The 19,844-nt window shown below is 47.5% G+C and overlaps 1 protein-coding gene across 4 annotated transcripts in view; it reads right to left on the reverse strand.

Annotated features, from left to right (window-relative positions):
- The window catches only part of LOC144173999 (uncharacterized), a 75,346-nt gene extending 55,723 nt beyond the window's left edge, over positions 1-19,623 (reverse strand). For 2 of the 4 annotated variants that reach the window (XM_077702399.1, XM_077702396.1), the window contains exons 1-5: positions 19,039-19,623; positions 18,892-18,955; positions 8,873-8,917; positions 5,782-5,867; positions 3,336-3,395 (exon numbers count right to left, since the gene is read on the reverse strand). In XM_077702399.1, the coding sequence (XP_077558525.1) occupies positions 3,336-3,395; positions 5,782-5,867; positions 8,873-8,917; positions 18,892-18,955; positions 19,039-19,089 (306 nt within the window). In that variant the 5' untranslated portion in view covers positions 19,090-19,623. The remainder of the gene's footprint in view (positions 1-3,335; positions 3,396-5,781; positions 5,868-8,872; positions 8,918-18,891; positions 18,956-19,038) is intronic. The other 2 variants (XM_077702398.1, XM_077702397.1) reach the window with 2 other exon arrangements.
- Positions 19,624-19,844: the final 221 nt, after the last annotated feature.

Consider the following 19,844-nt stretch of genomic DNA (forward strand, 5'->3'; position numbering starts at 1 on the left):
GATGCGTATATGTCTTATCTAAAACCGTTCTTTTTTCACGATTTTCAAGCTACCTCTTCGACACAAATGAAGCCCAGTTTCACACATGCGTGTTGTGTACCCAGAGATCCTATCAAAGCTTTTCGGTCCTGTTACGAATCGGCCCGCCGCTGGGCTTTGTTTCAACACTCCTCGGCTGCCTGGCGAAGCCTCCACTGCGTGTGCCTTTCAAGCAGGCCCCCTTTGTCGGTGACTCACGCTTGCAGCAAGCTCCGACGTGCCTGGATCTCTGGCGCCTATCTATCGGCGCGATTCAAACCGACGTTGGCAGACGAGGCACGCTTCAACTTGCCGCAAGGACGCAGAAGCCCCGCGTCCGCTGCGGAGACCTCCTCTCTCCCCTCTCTCGGACTCAGCGTGCGCCGCTACTACCGACTGCTCACGAACTCTGGAAAGAGCGTTGCGTATGTCTGTGCCATTAGTGTCGGGTGCACAATCTAGAGGGAACGCTTGTTTCGACCGTTAGCACTTTGGGTATAAATAAGAACCCTCCAAGCGCTGTAGTTCATTCCTGTTTGAGCAGTGAATCAATGCTGTCACTCTGCTCGAATTCTGTACTGTAACCTCGCCCGTCAGGGCATTGTTCTTTGGCTTCGGCTCATCTCTAGCTATGAAGTAAACAAGTTACGTTTTGCCTACGGCTTCTGGACTTCTTCACGGCTGCAACATTAGCTGGCCGCTCGCTTCAAACCACGCTACCACACGTATGTCGGAGGCGACGGAGCTCGGCTCGGGTCGGCCTTCCCGTACCCACCAGTTCGCAAAACCGACTGTGGAAAAAAGCATGTTTTCTGACAGGGCGCAATCGATCTCACTAAGAAAGCATCAGCATCAGCATCAGCATCAGCATCACCAGCCTATCTACGCCCACTGCAGGGCAAAGGCCTCTCCCATTATTCTCCAACTGCCTCGGTCCTGTGCCAACTGTGACCAATTTATCCCCGCAAACTTCTTTATCTCATCTGCCCATCTAACTTTCTGCCGCCCCCTGCAACGCTTGCCTTCTCTAGGGATCCACTCTGTTACCCTTAATGACCAGCGGTTATCTTGCCTTCGCATTACATGTCCTGCCCACGTCCATTTCTTCTTCTTAATTTCTACTAATATGTCTTTAACACCAGTTTGCTCCCTGACCCACTCCGCTCTCTTCCTGTCCCTTAATGTTACACCTATCATTTTCCGCTCCATTGCCCGCTGAGTCGTTCTCAATTTAAGTTGAACCCTCTTAGTGAGCCTCCAAGTTTCTGCCCCGTAGGTGAGTACCGGTAAGATGCAGCTGTCATACACTTTCTTCTTCAGCGACAATGGTAGGCTGCTATTCATTATCTGAGAATGTCTGCCATATGCACCCCACCCCATTCTGATCCTTCTAATTATCTCTGCCTCATGGTTTGGATCTGGGGTCACAACTTGGCCTAAGTAGATATATTCGCTTACCACTTCCACTGCCTCGCCACCTATGTCAAACCGCTGTGCTGTCCCGAGGTTATTGATCATTACTTTAGTTTTCTGCATATTAATTTTCAGTCCCACGGTTCTACTCTGTTCGCCCAGTGCGGAAAGCATGCTTTGCAATTCGTCCCCCGAGTTACTTAGCAAGGCAACGTCATCAGCAAATCTGAGGTTACTGAGGTATTCTCCATTAACCCTTACTCCCACCTGTTCCCAATCCAACGTTCTGAATACTTCTTGTAAACATGGTGTGAATAGCATTGGAGAGATTGTGTCTCCTTGTCTGACACCCTTTCTTATAGGTATTTTACTGCTCTCCCTATGGAGGATGATCGTAGCTGTAGACCCATTGTAGATATCCTCTAGTATTCTTACATAATGCTCATCTACCCCCTGGTTCTGTAATGCCTGAATGACTGCTAGGGTTTCGACCGAGTCAAATGCTTTCTCATAATCTATGAAGGCTATATATAGGGGTTCAGTATACTCAGCGCACTTCTCTATCACCTGATTGATCGTGTGAATATGGTCCATTGTTGAATAACCTTTACGGAACCCTGCTTGTTCTTTAGGTTGACTGAAATCTAAGGTTGCAGAAATTCGGTTAGCGATTACCTTGCAGCGATGGCGTAGAGGTAGAACACCCGTCTCGCGTGCAGAAGGACCGTGGTTCGGATCCCGGTGCCGGATAATTCCCACCGGATTAAAAAAAAAATCCGCGTATTGATGGAATTGCACAAAGGGGCTTGGAGTGCGGCCTGACCCCGGCGACCATTGCCGGTAATGCACTCCCTCACCAGAGCAGGATTGGCCACCCTGGTGTAGTAATGGCCACAACCTCCCATGAATACGCCAACTAACTTCTGTAAACGGGAGAGTCGGAAGTGGACCTGGAGGAGCCCGAATGGGGAGCACAAAAATGAAATAGACTTCATATTATGCGATAACCCTGGCGTCGTGCAGGATGTGGAAGTGCTCGGTAGGGTAAGGTGTAGTGACCACCGTATGGTAAGATCCCGAATTAGGCTAGATTTGAGGAGGGACCGCAACAAGCTAGTACGAAAGAAGCCGATAAATGAGCTAACAGTAAGACGTAAAGTAGAAGAATTCAGGATCGCGCTGCAGAACCGATATTCCGCTCTTAACGAGGAAGCCGAGTTTACGACGCAGGAAGCCAGCGACAACCGTAGACGCATTATTACGGAGTGTGCAGTAGAAGTCGGGGGAACTATGGCTAGACAGGATACTGGTAAACTTTCACAGGAGACGAAAGATCTAATCAGGAAACGGCAAACCATGAGAATCTCCCCCGCAGCTGACAGAATAGAACTAGCGGAGCTCTCCAAGCTAATCAATAAGCGTAAGACAGCTGACATACGGAAGTATAATATGGAGAGGATCGAATACGCTGTAAAGAACAGAGGTAGCCTGAAAGCAGTGAAGAGACGTCTTGGCGTGGGGAAAAATCAGATGTATGCACTTAAGGATAAGCAAGGCAATGTCATCACAAATAGGGATAAAATAGTCACAGTGGCCGAGGAGTTCTATAGGGATCTGTACACTAAGAAAGCACTCGCTGTAAAATTGGAGGCTGCGTAGCAGGAGATATTTTGAGCTACCTTCATGCACTCAAGAAATGTTATCGAGGCATCTTCTCTCTAGAAATAGGATCGATTCTAAGGGAACGATGCACTAGCATTCTTCACCCTTGTGCAGCGAGTTCGGTGACGGGGTAACACAAACGACTTACAAATCATTTTTTGTGTTCTTTAACGAGGCCCAATCAATCGCCCGCCAGCTAAGAACCAAAACACCTCCAAAGGGTGCAAAGCGTAAATACTCACTGAAATGCATCGGATTAATGTGCACGAACTTCGAGACTTTATGATACCGTAGACGCAAGTCTGTGGAGAAAAAAAAATAGTTCATGATCAGTAGAAAGGCGACACTTGACGTCCAGAATATTTCAGAAGGCAATCGCTGAAAACAAGTAAACTAAGTCAACCGAAACCTATTTTTCCTTGTTTATGAATGTACAAAGGCTGCGTTTTAAGCACTGTTGTACGGGGAGAGGTGAGCTTACGTCTTCACACTTCGACCTAACTTGACCTCACACTCGAAGTGTAAACTCGCTCAAGTGAACCTGCCTCTAACTTACATGGCTTACTTTAACCAGACTTCTAGGGAGCTACCCTTTAACGCAAAGCTCACCCATGCATCATTTCAGTCGCCCGTCAAGGACTGGGTGCACAGCATTCAGATGCACGTTCAGGATGTGATCATTTTAAAGGCACCACAATGTGTAGAGGGGCGCAACAGACTGTCCCATTCAGACACGGCTCAACGACGCGGCGCCCATCGCTTGCCCTGCGATATCCTACTATCTGCCCGGCCATGATACCGACATGGTTCGCGAACTATAAAATGCCAAGTTACTGTGGCTGCAAAGGAGCCGGTATATTGTTGTTAAAGGTTGTTTTATTTAATAAAAGTTAATAAAAGACTGGCCCTTCATGAATCTAGTAGAGTTGCGTACAACACAAACAGGAACAAAAATTATTGCCCCTTTGTTTTTGTCGCATTACTTTTTCTTCCGTGGAACTTTTTGCCTCGTCAAAGCGGCTGCTTCCGCCGCAACTGTAGTGTTATTAGAGAGATTTAGCATAGCGGCTAGCGGAGGATCACGCTACGGCGTCTGTTTACTGAGACCCGACTCCGGATGCGCGCATGGGAGGAGGGCGAGAAGTCCTCCCAGCTGAACGAATGCGCGGGCATGGCGAGGGCCGGCCCGCGGAACTAACCCAGCGTACCGGAACGAATCCGCAAGAGCCCAGTCGATACCTGTATCCGCCGCCGTAGCGTTAGCGGACGCTACCCGACTGGACTCTTGCGGATTCGTTCCGGTACGGTGGATTAGTTCCGCGGGCCGGCCCTCGCCATGCCCGCGCATCCGTTCAGCTGAGAGGCGAACTTCTCGCCCTCCTCCCCATGCGCGCATCCGGAGTCGGGTCTCGGTAACCAGACGCCGTAGCGTGAGCCTTCGCTATCCCCTATGCTAAATCTCTCTATTGTGATGCCCGCTGTTGTGCAGACCTTTTCTTTTGAACACGTTTTACACATGTGTTAACACGTTTTCTGCGGTTCAGTAGGAACACTGGAATAGCAGCGTATCGATTGATCGTAGGGTTTAACGCACCGACGCAACAAGGGCGATGAGGCGCGCCGTAATGGAGGGCTCCTGAGGAATTTTGACCAGCTGGGGATCTTTAACGGGCACCGAAAATCTCGTATACACAGGCGTCTTTGCTTTTCGCCTCATCGCCTGCGTTGCGTCGGCGCGTTAAACCCTACAATCACTCAATGCTTTTCGCCTCTATCAGAAAAGCGGCCGCCGCGGCAAGGAATCGAACCCGCGACCTTGTGCTCAGAAGCGCAAAGCCTTAATCGGTGAAACACCGAGGCGGGTACTAGCAGCATATCGCCCACTGGGAAGTAAAATATCCTTGCGAGCCGAAACAGCGCACTAGGAACGGCGTGCGCTTCCCACACGCGAAGGTAAAAAAAACGAGAGAAAAGGAAAGGGAAATAAATCTAAATCAAGAGCTAAAATAAAGCTACATTATGTCACAATCCGGACCAAGTGAGAATGGAGATCTATCTACCGAGAGGTCGCATGATGGTCTTTAGTTGCAGTGACATCCTTCCCTTTCTTAGAATGGACCTCTGTGCTATCACCTTGTGGTGACCACCTGCGAATTTCGCTGTTGACTGCTGTTGCTTCACATGCTTTCAGGACAAATGGGACTATATTTACCCCTCTTTCTGCTTTCCATAGATATCATTTCCTGCTGCCGAGTTGGCTGACCGATCTACTTACGGATGCGGTGTTTGCCTATCTTGTAGCCGTCCCAACCTGCTTCACGTCTTTATTGCCTGGTAAACAACTGGCCAAAGTATTTGTTGTAAATTTTCTCTTTTTCTGCAGACGATAGCCCTGCAGATTCATACTCCGGGAGGCGCGTTGGAATACCAGCGAGGTCTTTGCGTGTATCCCGTGTGCTCCACGAGCAAGCATGCTCCATGGTTAGCCGGATTCGCGGTGGGCGGCCTTCCCGGCAGGTCATTTTTTCGCGCCCTTTGGCTGCCACTGACAACAACCGCTCCTTCGTACAACAGCACACATGGCAACCAAAGAACGCGTACTACGTCGCTGCATCAACACTGCACGCAGATTCTGCGAGTGTCGCGTCTAACAGGATGGGAGGCCCCGGCAGTGAAAGCGGCGCTCACCATGAGCAGTGCAGTAAGGGTGGAGACGTCGGCAAACACGTAGAGGGCGTTGATGACGGTTCGAAGGAGGTATGCGGTCATTGCGGCTGCGGGAAAGAGCGAACAAAAGATGATGCTGCCTGTTACGAAATGCACGCACGCACAATCCCGCAAGCAAAGAATCTGCCCCGCCCGCTTGGCCCTTTCAATAGGGCCAGTTGTGGCGACTAGAGCACTGCACGGGCCTGATTTTAAGGCCCGAGCCCGGCCCGAGCCCCCTTCGCGAAGCCCGAGCCCAACCCGGGCCCGTAACACCTAGCCAGAGCCCAGTCCGGGCCCGGGCATTCATAAGTGAGCCTGGCCCGAGCCCGGCCCGGGCCCGCCATCTCAAGCCCAGGCTAGGCCCGGTCCGGCCCGGTAATTTATTTTTTGGCCTAGGGAGGGCACGCGCGTGTGTGACCAGGCCGGGTCTTTGACGCTGAAAAAGTTTGTTTATTATATTTGGGGCGATCGGACGGAGCATCAAGTCTGTACAAGGACGTCATGAACTGAAACGCAAAAAATAAGGGTTTAAAAGGGCACGTAGTTTAGCTTTCACCGTCTGCAGTTCACGCCACATCGGCGTAATAATAGCTCGTATTCTTACACTAGAGACACCATCACCTTTGATGACCAGACTCTTGGCAACTTCACGTGGTTGTCTCGGCCACAAGTTGGTATTGCTGAAATTTTTTGATCCGCATTTGAATCAACGGGTATATGTACGCGCGTTGAAATACTCCACCTGCAGTGGTTGTTAAGCGGTGGTGTTTCTCTGGCACTCGAGTTTGATTCCCGGCCACGGCAGCCACATTTTGATTGGTGCGACATCTAAAACACACGTGTACATACATAGACATAGGTGCACAGCTCCAGGATGTCTGAATTAATTCCTTCCCCTCTTGGGCATTCCTTGTAATCGTATCTCTGGTATGTTATGCACCAAAATATAAAATCTTGATGCAGTACAAGAAATGTCACTAAAATTGCAGTATAGTGACCATCAAACCAAGCGAAACACGTTTTTAAAACAATGCGTACGACTAACAGCAAGAAGCTCGCAAAAGAAAAACCAAGAATATTCATTTCAATGCTCTTTTCTGCACTTCACGTCGGACCTATTAACGGCCATGCCTATGAATTCAAGTCTGAGCCCGGCCCGGGCCCACGGCGTCGAGCCCAAGCCCGGCCAGGGCCCACCGATAATCGACTTCGGGCGGCCCGGGCCCGAAGTCGATTATCGGTGGGCCCAGGCCAGGCCCGGGTTCAGTACCGTGGGCCCGGGCCGGGCTCGGGCTCGACTCCATGGGCCCGGGCCGGGCTCGGGCTCGACGCCATGGGCCCGGGCCGGGCTCGGGCTTGAATTCATAGGCCCGACCGTGAATAGTTCCGACGTGAAGTGTAAAAAGAGCACAAAAATGAATATTCTGAGGTTACTTTACGCGCTTCTTAATGTTAGTTGTACACATTGTTTCAAAAACGTGTTTTGCTAGGTCTGATAGTCACTATACTGTAATTTTAACGACATTTCATGTACTGCATCAAGATTTTATCTTTTGGTGTATAACATATCAAAGATACGCTTACGAAGAATGCCTTAGCTGGGAAGGAAATAATTAAGACACCCTGTAGCTGTGCACCTATGTCTATGTACGTGTGTGTTAGATGTCTAACCAATTTAAATGCGGCTGCCGTGGCTGGAAATGAAACTCGTGTGCTAGAGAAGCGAGCTGCTTAACAACGACTGCAGGAAAAATATTTCAACGCACGCACATACTCGTGGATTCAAATGGGAAGCAAGAAATTTCAGCAATACCAACTTGTGACTGAGACAACGTGAAGTTTTTAAGAGTCTGGTAATCTAAGGTGGTGGTAGAATACGAGCTATCATTACGCCGATGTGGAGTGAACTGCAGACGGTGTAAGCTAAACTACGTGCATTTTTAAACCCTTATTTTTTGCGTTTCAATTCAGGACGTGCCTGTACAGACTAGATGCTCCGTCTGATTTCATGCTACGAAGACACTGGACCAAATATAATAAACAAATTTTCTTCATCGTCTAAGACCGAGCCTGGTCACACACACGCGGGCCCTCCCTAGGCTCAAAAATAAATCACGGGGCCCGGGCCGGGCCTGGGCTTGAGACGACGGGCCCAGGCCGGGCCCGGGCAAGGTTCACTTATGAATTCCCGGGCCCGGGCCGGGCCCGGGCTCGGTGTTACGGGCCCGGATCGGGCTCGGGCTTCACAACGAGGGCCCGGGCCGGACTCGGGCCTTAAAATCAGGCCCGTGCAGTGCTCTAGTGGCGACACCCACAAGGCGAGAAACGGGTGCGATTTTACTCGACTGCGCCGCCTTCATTTGATGCCGCAGGATACATGACACACCGTTGTTAGCGGCCGTACAGAGGTGCAGTGAATTATTAAGGCTGCAGTGTCTTACAGAAAAATGGCCACGCATCACAAACAACGAATACGTCACTATCACCACGAACTGACAAGCTGCACCTCGTATACCTGCCGGGCCGCATATCACCGAAACCCATTTAGTCGGAACCCCTGCGGACGAGCGTCCCTCAAAGAGACGCCCGCTGACTGAGTGACTCTCCAGGCCATCAGCTAACTGCCGACTCACCGCCACTTATTTCCCTCACGCATAATGCCCTCCGACACTGGTCGTCTTTTAAACGTATGGGTGCTGGTGAAAGAATTCACTCGTACTTCTGTATTTCCGCTATATAAAATTTACTGCGCAAAGCACACGCAATAAATTCCTATAGACGTTAGTTTTCCGCCCCCGAGTTATTTTACGACCGCATTACAGCACAGTCGTTGACAGGTTGACATCAAAGACGGGAATGACTTATCACGAAAAGAAAAGCAAACGGACCGGACTATGCATCCCCCGAAGCTCGCTTTCTCGTTCTCGCCGCCAGACGGCGAACGTAAACTTGGAATCGCGAATAAGGTCGTCACCGCCGCGGGATATCACCCATGATTTCTGAGCTTCCAATGGGCGATCGTATATAGCGCCTTCTTAAAGCTTAATTTAATCGGAAACTGAATACTTACTATGGTAGATATTTGCTGCCTGAAAGTTGAAGTTGGCGTTCATTACTGCAAGAGAGCGTTAACATATTTTTTTTTCAGAGGGTTGTCTTGTGGGACGTCCAGCTTCCGTACATGGTAGAAGCAGTAGCCCCACACACATTTAAAGTGTTGCTGAAGCTTGTTTTGAGCACTCCCAAGCAACTTGCAATCGTGAGGTTGCATGATAAAGGACATTTTAACCAGTTATCGCTTTTTCACGATAACTAAAAAGCTTCGGCTGAAAATTTTTCGACCCTGTCACTGCGGCAGGAAGGATAGCGGGGATTCAAAATTAGCGCACGCTTATTTTGAATGCCCGCTATCGTTCGCGCCGCGTTTGCGTTTCCTCGCCACCTTCACCTGACACGAAGCCCCGGTCCCCCACCCTTCACCCCACATACATACATACATACATACATACATACATACATACATACATACATACATACATACATACATACATACATACATACATACATACATACATACATACATACATACATACATACATACATACATACATACATACATACATACATACATACATACATACATACATACATACATACATACATACATACATACATACATACATACATACATACATACATACATACATACATACATACATACATACATACATACATACATACATACATACATACATACATACATACATACATACATACATACATACATACATACATACATACATACATACATACATACATACATACATACATACATACATACATACATACATACATACATACATACATACATACATACATACATACATACATACATACATACATACATACATACATACATACATACATACATACATACATACATACATACATACATACATACATACATACATACATACATACATACATACATACATACATACATACATACATACATACATACATACATACATACATACATACATACATACATACATACATACATACATACATACATACATACATACATACATACATACATACATACATACATACATACATACATACATACATACATACATACATACATACATACATACATACATACATACATACATACATACATACATACATACATACATACATACATACATACATACATACATACATACATACATACATACATACATACATACATACATACATACATACATACATACATACATACATACATACATACATACATACATACATACATACATACATACATACATACATACATACATACATACATACATACATACATACATACATACATACATACATACATACATACATACATACATACATACATACATACATACATACATACATACATACATACATACATACATACATACATACATACATACATACATACATACATACATACATACATACATACATACATACATACATACATACATACATACATACATACATACATACATACATACATACATACATACATACATACATACATACATACATACATACATACATACATACATACATACATACATACATACATACATACATACATACATACATACATACATACATACATACATACATACATACATACATACATACATACATACATACATACATACATACATACATACATACATACATACATACATACATACATACATACATACATACATACATACATACATACATACATACATACATACATACATACATACATACATACATACATACATACATACATACATACATACATACATACATACATACATACATACATACATACATACATACATACATACATACATACATACATACATACATACATACATACATACATACATACATACATACATACATACATACATACATACATACATACATACATACATACATACATACATACATACATACATACATACATACATACATACATACATACATACATACATACATACATACATACATACATACATACATACATACATACATACATACATACATACATACATACATACATACATACATACATACATACATACATACATACATACATACATACATACATACATACATACATACATACATACATACATACATACATACATACATACATACATACATACATACATACATACATTCATTCATTCATTCATTTGGCAGACTCAACTTCTCGTTGCAAATTGCGTCGCACAGTGGTAGACTGGGAACGCTTTCGCTCCCTCATTGCGGAATACGAGCACGCTTTACCGTTAGCCAATAAATAGCTCGTGCTGTCAAGCATGCCACCAGAAATTTCGACGTCCGGGACGACACTCCGACACCTGACAAACACTTGATCAACCTTTGGTCGACCCGTGAGACCCTCCACCTTCAATATCTCAGCAACGGAAAACAATTCAAAGACTTACTCAATGTTCGGAACAAAACAGCACAAACTAGACGGTACGCCAAGCATCTCAGAAGAACTCGCTGGCTTGACCACTGCGCAACCTTAAATGAACGAACTGGTTTCTTTAAGCTGTGGCGCACTTACAAAGCTCTCTTTAGCACGACAGAATCCCTTAACACCACGCAAAATATCCTGCTTGCTCAGTCTATAGACGAAGACGAACTGGAATGAGTTGCAGCCTATACATTCTTCCCCCAAGATAACGTATACGACTTGACTATCTACGCCCCAATCTACGGTGATCACCTGAAGCCTGAGGACACATTCTTCACCATTCAAGAACTGCCCATAGCGCTTGAGGCTGTTAATGTCAAACGCGCTCCCGGGAAGGACAAAATTACTTCGCGAATTCTCCGTAACCTTGATGAGAAATCTAAAGAACAGTTGTTAGCGGAAATTAACACAATATGGGAATCTGAGATATTCCCTGTTGTATGGAAGCACTCCGTTGTGCACCAAATACGAAAACCTAAAAAAAATCCCTACTTCCATTTCCAGTCTTCGTCCCATTTCCCTCACATCCACTCTTTGCAAGTTGATGGAGCGCATGATCCTTCGAGACAGCGAACGACGCCGTTTACGACCCTGCACAAACCGGGTTCCGGCCTGGTCTCGCCACTCATGACAGCCTCCTCTTATTACGACCAATGATAGAGAAAAAGTGGAGAAAGAATGTTAAGACAGCTCCAGGAGTCCTTGTTACTATTGTCTTCAAGAAAGCGTTCGACACAGTTTCCCACGCCTTCATCATTTCGATTATGGGAGAACTTAACATCGGTCACAGACTCACCAATTTTGTCATGAACTTTCCATGTAACCGAACGTTTGAAATCCATAAGCGTAAAGAGCACCCTCACATCTTCCACATCCACCGAGGTGTACCGCAGGGCGCTGTTTTAACTCCGCCTCTATTCAATCTTGTCATGTCAAAAATTGCCAGGTAACTCCGACAAATACCGCACATTCAAAGCACTACATATGCCGACGATATTACGATTTGGATTTACCCCCGTAAGAAACACCTAACCCAACAGCAAGTGCAGGTTCAATCTGCACTCGATACTCTCGCCGACGCCCTCCAACACACTGGGATGCAGCCTTCGCCTGACAAAAGCTGTACATATGTGGTGTTTGGCGCCACACAGCAACAGAAGAACGCCTACACTTTTCAGTTTGTACGATCGCTCCTTAAGCCGTCGCCCGATAAGTGGGTTAAAGTTATTGGCATCCCTGTCCCTGAGGATGGCGGCTGCAGTGTGTGGCTTGGCCAAGTCAAGAAAACATGGCATCAACAGCTTCACATAATCAAACACATAAGCAACCGGTTAGGAGGGGCTACAACGAAGACGCTGAAACTTTTTACCCAGGCTGTCCTCACGAAAAAAGTGACATATGCGGCAGTATGTTTCGACTTCACTAGGGCTCAGTTGCAGCAGCTGGAGGTGCCACATCGTGAGAGCCTTCGAGTCATCACTGGTGTGAGAAGTCGTGCCTGCATCTCCGTGTACAGTGATGTGCGAACTCGTGACTGCCACTCCATGTGTGTGATACAACGGAGTCACATATTTCTGTGCCTCAGAACACTCGCGGTCATCACTACGTGCATCGAGTCACGTAGGCCAGACAGGTGTGAAGTGTATGTGTCTGTGTAGTGATGTGAGAACTTGTGCCTGCCACTCTAGGTGCGCGTAATGCAATTGCGGTCTCATGTTCACGGATACTCGAACTGCTTCGCGCCATGCGAACGAGCCTCGAGTCACGTATGCCAAGGCCTCCCCCTTCTCCCCCCCTACCCTTTAAATTGAGCAGCTCCTGTGGCCGGGGGTTCACAATGGCTCCGATGAGAGAAGACGTGTAACTTGCTTCAACAAGTATTAAACGCTTTATCTAACCCTCAGCCATGGACCTGCTCACACTGGCCTTCCCAAACAAGCCAAACTCGAGGAGCTATACAAGCATGCTCAACTTCCACCTCTCACAGAATTCATTCTAACCCGTCAGGAAGGCCACGACTTCCGACGAGCATCCACTCTCGCCGGCCCTGCGCTACTTGCGCTACTGCCACAATGCGCGGCACCATAACATCCCATCCCTTTGCCGCTTCCACCATGGGACGACTTCATCGTCGTTAACCCAAAGCCACTCCCAGTCACCGGTCCTACGCTTCGCCATTCTAACAAACACAGACGCACAGCTGAAATGACCGAACGGTTTCCACATAGCGCTGTTTATACCGACGCCACTTGGACCCCAACCACGAATACTGCCGGATTAGCGGCCATTCACTCAACATTTCAAGCCACCTGTCAACAAGAATACCCAACAGCGCCATCGTCTACGCACCTCCAACTCGAAGCGACATTACTGGCTGTCCGACAACTTCAAATTTCTCACTGGCCTACCAAGCAGCCTCATGCAACTATCTTCACAGCCAGCCAGGAGGCATTCCGCGCATTGTGCCGGGTGCCTTTGTGCCGGGTGCCTTATCACAATTCTATCTGTGCGTCCATCAAGATGCTTGCCCGGAGGATACATTGTACAACAGGACTACTAATTCAGGTAGTCTGGGTGCCAGGGCACTGCGTTAACTCCTCCAAGGAGGCCGCGTGCGCCCTGGCGAGCGATGTTCTTTCCACCCACTCCAACCCAGTTTTGCCTCATCACGACCCCAACTTGGACCCCTTTGAAGCCCGTGCCACCTACCAGCCATGTGCTAGAGCTCGACTCCGCTGCCACATCCCTGCCAATGACTACCCGTTACTTACAGGACTCCCACGTGGCCTTCAGGTTCTGATCCACAAGGCTCGTGCTAGGGCGGCGCTTACAGAGGACATCCTTTTCGAGTGGCGTTCTTACATACCAAAGAAAGGGCGGCCTCCCGTTCTCCCAGGCACTACCGCAAGCAATTCACCTCCGCCGGCCATGTCACCACACAGGTGCGTGACGTGCTCTTTAGGAGCCGCACCGACCATTGAACATCTCCTTTGGAAGTGTCAAGAAGGGAGACAAGTGTGCGTCCGAGTGATACCGTTGCCGAAGCGGCGCGACAAAATATCTCGCAGATGGGGCGAGCGCAGGAGCGGCCGATCCGGAGATCTCCCTTTAGCTACATCGGTTCACGGACAGGGATACGCGTGCGCAGACGCGTTCTTTTGATTGATTGATTGATTGATTGATTGATTGATTGATTGATTGATTGATTGATTGATTGATTGATTGATTGATTGATTGATTGATTGATTGTAGGGTTTAACGCGCCGACGCGACGCAGGCGATGAGGCGCGCCGTAGTGGAGGGCTCCGGATTAATTTTGACCACCTGGTGATCTTTAACGTGCGCCGACATCTCGAACACACGAGCGTTTTTGCTTTTCGCCTCCATTGGAAAAGCGGCCGCCACGGCTGCGAATCGAACCCGCGTCCTCGAGCTCAGCAGCCCAACGTCTTAGCCACTGAGCCATTGCAGCGGATAAGCGTTCTTACCCGTTCACGGGTTTCGCCCTTAAAGGGGCCGTGCAGAGTAAGCACAAGTTTAGGTCCTTGGAAAGATCTGCCTCGTCAGAATCACACTGACCAAACTTTTAACGCAAACTTCGCTCATATAAGCTATATAATTGGGGGAGAAAGGTAATGGGTATGCGACTCATTAGCTCATAGAATCTATGACGTCATATGCTGAGCTGTGCGATAGGCTGAGGCCGGCAAAAGCCAGCGCAAGTTAGGCAGGGTTATGAGTTTGCAGACCAAGCTATTTTCGCTTAAATGTAACGCATATTAATTTTATTGACGGTGAGATGTTTGAGTGGCGCCCTCTTGTTCTGACGTCGGCTTAGGGGCTCCGCTTGTGAGGGGCAGCATTGTCTGTGCTAGACATCGCCTGCTTTGATTCTTTGGTGCATTAAAAAGCGTATTCCTAGTAATTCAGCTATATCTGCCAGCTTCTGACACATCTGAATAATTTCCAGCTGTATGTATCCCCCACAAGTTTGCAACACACGAGGAGAGAGAGAGCAACTTTCTTCAGAGCATCGCTCGGAAGAGAGTGTAACTCGTTCTTTCTAGCTCATTCGCGAGGTTCAGCTGTCGGAGATCCTCAATAAGTATTCGAAGTACGTAGGCTTCCCTACAGTAATCTTGAGATGCCCTTATGAAGAGTCAACAGTCTAATGCTACGTACCAAGCAGCGGGCCCCTACACGCGCATCGCACACAAGGAAATAAAGCAGCTGTCTTTTATTTATTTCGTTGTTGTTGATTTGTATCAGATGATTATTTTTTTGTTTTTTTTCTGTGCCCGACGCATTAATTTTTCTGCACCGTCACAAACATCTTATCAGTCGGTTTGGGTATGATTGGGAGTCTCACAAATATCGTGTGGATATTTCCTTCAGGCGGTATGGCATACATTCCCTTCACAAATTGGCTTTTGTTATCGCTGCATGCGACAAGGTGCATTTCCGCAGCGTCCGTTGTTTACTCACATGCAAACACAATGCGCAGTTATGTGCTATGCCACCGCGATCGCGCCCAATGCAGACAACGCTGTCCAGAATACTCGAAGGCGGCTGTTGTGCCCCGAATTTCTATCGTAACCATTGTTGTCATAACGAACTCACTCTCAAACCGAACAATTATGACATGATTACGGTGTTCAAGGCTAGACATTCTCGATAAAGAACGCAATAAATAGCATACGTGCATATATATTACACGAATCGAAACCGATGAATATTTCCAAGCGGCTCTTTGTTGTTTTCCAACCCTTCCGTGCGTAAAAAATCCTGGTCTACTCGGGATGGCGTTCTGCAAAATGAAGATTACTTTCCTTTACTTTGGACCCGACCCACTAATTTACTTTGGACCCGACCCGACTCACTAGCTTTCACCTCCTCCGACTCCTCCTCTTGAGTGCAGTTTTCCTATAACGCATATCGGAATATTGTGAAGATATGGCTGTGGGAAAAGTACCGAAATATCCCTCCAGGTCTGAACAAACATATTGTTACTGTAGCTTTACCGTAGAGGAGACTCGTTTTGCTCAATAAACCTCCATACTGGTTAGAAGCCTGGTATAAAATCAGCACGCGCCAATACACACAATGGGTTATTTGAAACTAAATCTACAGTTTTTGCCGCCCATGCATAGTGCATGTCGGCATACTTTCATGCTATGACAAAGTAAAGTGATGTGATGCAATACTTTCAAGCGTTCATCAAGGTTGCTAAAACTATTTTATATCCTTATATAAAACTGTTTTGTATCTTTATGTCTTATCTTACATATGATTACCGAGAATCGTAATGCCTTCTGCCAAAGCCGACAGCCCCGAAGGCCTGGAGTTTGTTTTGGTCTAGTATTTTTGCTGTTGTCGGTTACTAGCAGCTGCCTGTTTCCTTTGTTCGAAAGATCGCTTAACACAGAAGCTGGCGCCTAGCTCCGACTCTTCACGCTCCACACAGCTAGGACCGGCTTCGCGAGGAATGGGGCTACGCCAGCAACGTTTATTCCGTAGCGGGCCGGATGCAAAACTATACTTTAACTCACACCTTGAGCAGTAGTGTATGCTATTTTAAGTTTATTATTAAGATAAAAAGTTACACGCGAGCAAAATATGGTGCGGACTAGCACCAGACGGTAAGCGAGCGCAAAGAAACAGCAGGGAGAGCGAGCCCGAGTGAAGCAGACGACAAATGGGAGAATCCCTAAGCCGACGTCACGCAGGCACGCTTCGCAGCGCCGCCCGTGGTCGGGCTCACCGCCAATAGCAGTAAGAATGGTTGGGGTAAACAATAGAAGTTACAAAAGTGCATGTAAACAGAGAACTACCTGTGCGTACTGCTGTTGGTACTGTCCGCACTATGCATGTTATAGTCGGCACTTCGGGGTTGTCTAACTTGACACTGGCCGATTGCCGTAAGCGACATTGTCTTTCGTGACGCTGTTTTTCGGGCACCCCATGTTTCACGAAACGATTACTACCTACCGTAACAAAAACAAGCCAGGTTCGAATACGGTGAGAAACAAAGCAAAGCCGCATCAGTCCTGATCAGTATGGTGGCGCCATTCACGAAAGCTGACGGTAAAGAAGGCGCTCCGCAATGCGCTGCAGGCTAACCAGCGCACTAACGTTCGTCTGAAGACCTGTCCTAAGCGCATCTAGTAAACAATCCAAGCGCATCTTTTCATCACAAGTACCGCCATCTAGTAAACAATCCAAGAACTAAACTAGAGGTGGCTACATACATACGTCGAGGATGGACAGACCCACGCCTTAAGGAGCTTCGCCCCTAAAAGGGTAGGGGAAGATGGTTCATATAAAGTCTTCACTGCACTGTGAGGGTTCACTTAGCGCGGTATGCACGGTTGAAGTTGTGGCGAGGACACTCTAATACGACCATGATCGGGGTATCCAATAGGAGCCGTTCAGGAGCGACAAAGGGTGTTTTGGGGGGGGGGCATCTAGAAAGTGGGTGAACGATCCGCAACCATACTAGCAAATAAAGGGTCGTTTGCTTGCTGCCGGAACCCGCCGCGGTGACTCAGTGGCTAAGGCGTTGCGCTGCTGAGCACAAGGTCGCGGGTTCGATTCCCGGCCGCGGCGGCCGCTTTTCTGATGGAAGCGAAAAGCAAAAAAACGCCCGTGTGTACGATATTTCGGCGCACGTTAAAGATCCCCAGGTGGTCAAAATTAATCCGGAGCCATCCACTACGGCGCGCCTCATCGCCTGCGTTGCGTCGGCGTGTTAAACCCTACAATCAATCAATCGAGCTTGCTGCCGGACAAGCGCTAGGGGCTCTATAAAACACCGAATATTTCAATTAAAACAAACTTGTAATTTATCTGCATGACCCCTCTAAAGGTGCACAGAGTGATTGCGTTGAGGCTTTCTATTTAAAAATCGTCAACAGTCGGTACGCGCAGTTAGACATACGATAATTTTTTTGATGTTCAATAGAACGTCGTTGGTCTCAATGTTGAAGTAACCACACGTTAAGGCTAAATAAAGGCCTGGCAGCATACCCGTTGAGGTGGATTGGCCATTGACGGTGAAAGCTTCTGTCACGTACCCGGTACACGCAGCTCGAACTACTCTCAGTTTAATGTTGCTTGGCACGTCGTTGGGCCAACGTTAATGTCACCACACGTTTAGGACCGATGCAGGCGTAACGCTCTCACTCGAGTGGTTGGCTAGTAACCGTGACAGCTGCAGTCAAGCTCACGGCCGTTTCACCGCTCAACCGAAATTTTCACATGCCCGCTCAGTGGTATTGGACATGGCCGATGGCTATCGTCTGATGCTCACAGCCGATTCCACAATTCCAAATGACTGCGACATCAACATACCCACTGAAAGTAGCATAATTGCTTTCCCGTTGCAACTTATAATAATTGTGCTTAGGTGTCCTTCCGCGCCTTAAATGTATTTTGTTAAACACCTGATCAAAATACGCCAAGTTTCTTCATTACTACTAGCAGTTCAAAAAGCCAAATAGTGCATCAGGATATAAATTTCCATCCAGAATTTGTTTTCTCGCGGCTCTTCCACTTACGGTACTTGTCGCGGCAGACCATGGCGTTCCGGCTGGTGTAATACACGAAAAAGCAGTGGATGACCTGGAACGAGAAGTGGTAAAGTGACAAATAGGCCCGTTGGGTAAATCGCTGTTTAAAATTGTGCATTGAAGAAACAGAATTACCAGGAGAACGAAGATTATAACAGCCGCCGAACACACGTTGCTTCGCGTCATGGCTGAAATAAAGTTGTAAAGTGGTGTCAGTTTACGAACAAGGCGAAAAAGAATTCAGCGAAATTTGGGTGGATGCTGTCATTAGCAAGACAAACGGCACAATTTACGACGTTAAGAAGCAGACGAACAGAAGAAACAGCGAAGTGGTGTCCCTGTTGGCGGAAGGTCCACCGTCAAATAAGACCGAGTTTGAAAAAAGTGCAATGGTCGTGAATCTGTCGGTGATATAATTTTTGAGAAGAGAGATAACATGAATAAAAAATTACGCGCACCTCCCCTCGCGGGAACCCTGGTGTGATGCGACGCTGAGGGGGGTTCAAGCGCAAGCGAAGAGCAACCGTCGACCAAAAGGCCGCCGGAGAGCGGCACACCGGTTATATGCGCAGCGCGCCCGAAGGAGAGGAGACCGCGGAGAGAGAGAGTACTGCACATGCGCAGCACCACGCGCAGCGCCGCCCACCAGCGGAGTGAGAGCGCGCTGGGCCGCACACCCGCAGATGTTGAGAGAGTGTGTTCGCTCTCACCTTGGCACGCGCCGGCGCCAGTGCGTCTGCCTCGGCTATGACGCAAGACAATCCAACACAATCCACGTTAATCCAATCCAAATCCAATTCAAGCCGGCCAAGCCAATCCAATCGAATCCAATCCAATGCCCCTCGCGAGAGAGTGTTCGCTAACGGAGAGGAGAGGGGGTGAGCGGAGGAGAGTGCGGACGCCGACGACGGACGCACGCAGGAAGGACAGGGCCGCCGACA

Source organism: Haemaphysalis longicornis, unplaced genomic scaffold, assembly GCF_048455015.1.
Source record: "Haemaphysalis longicornis isolate Haplotype H1 unplaced genomic scaffold, Haemaphysalis longicornis Haplotype H1 scaffold_3, whole genome shotgun sequence".
In the NCBI taxonomy this organism is placed as follows: Eukaryota; Metazoa; Arthropoda; class Arachnida; order Ixodida; family Ixodidae; genus Haemaphysalis; species Haemaphysalis longicornis.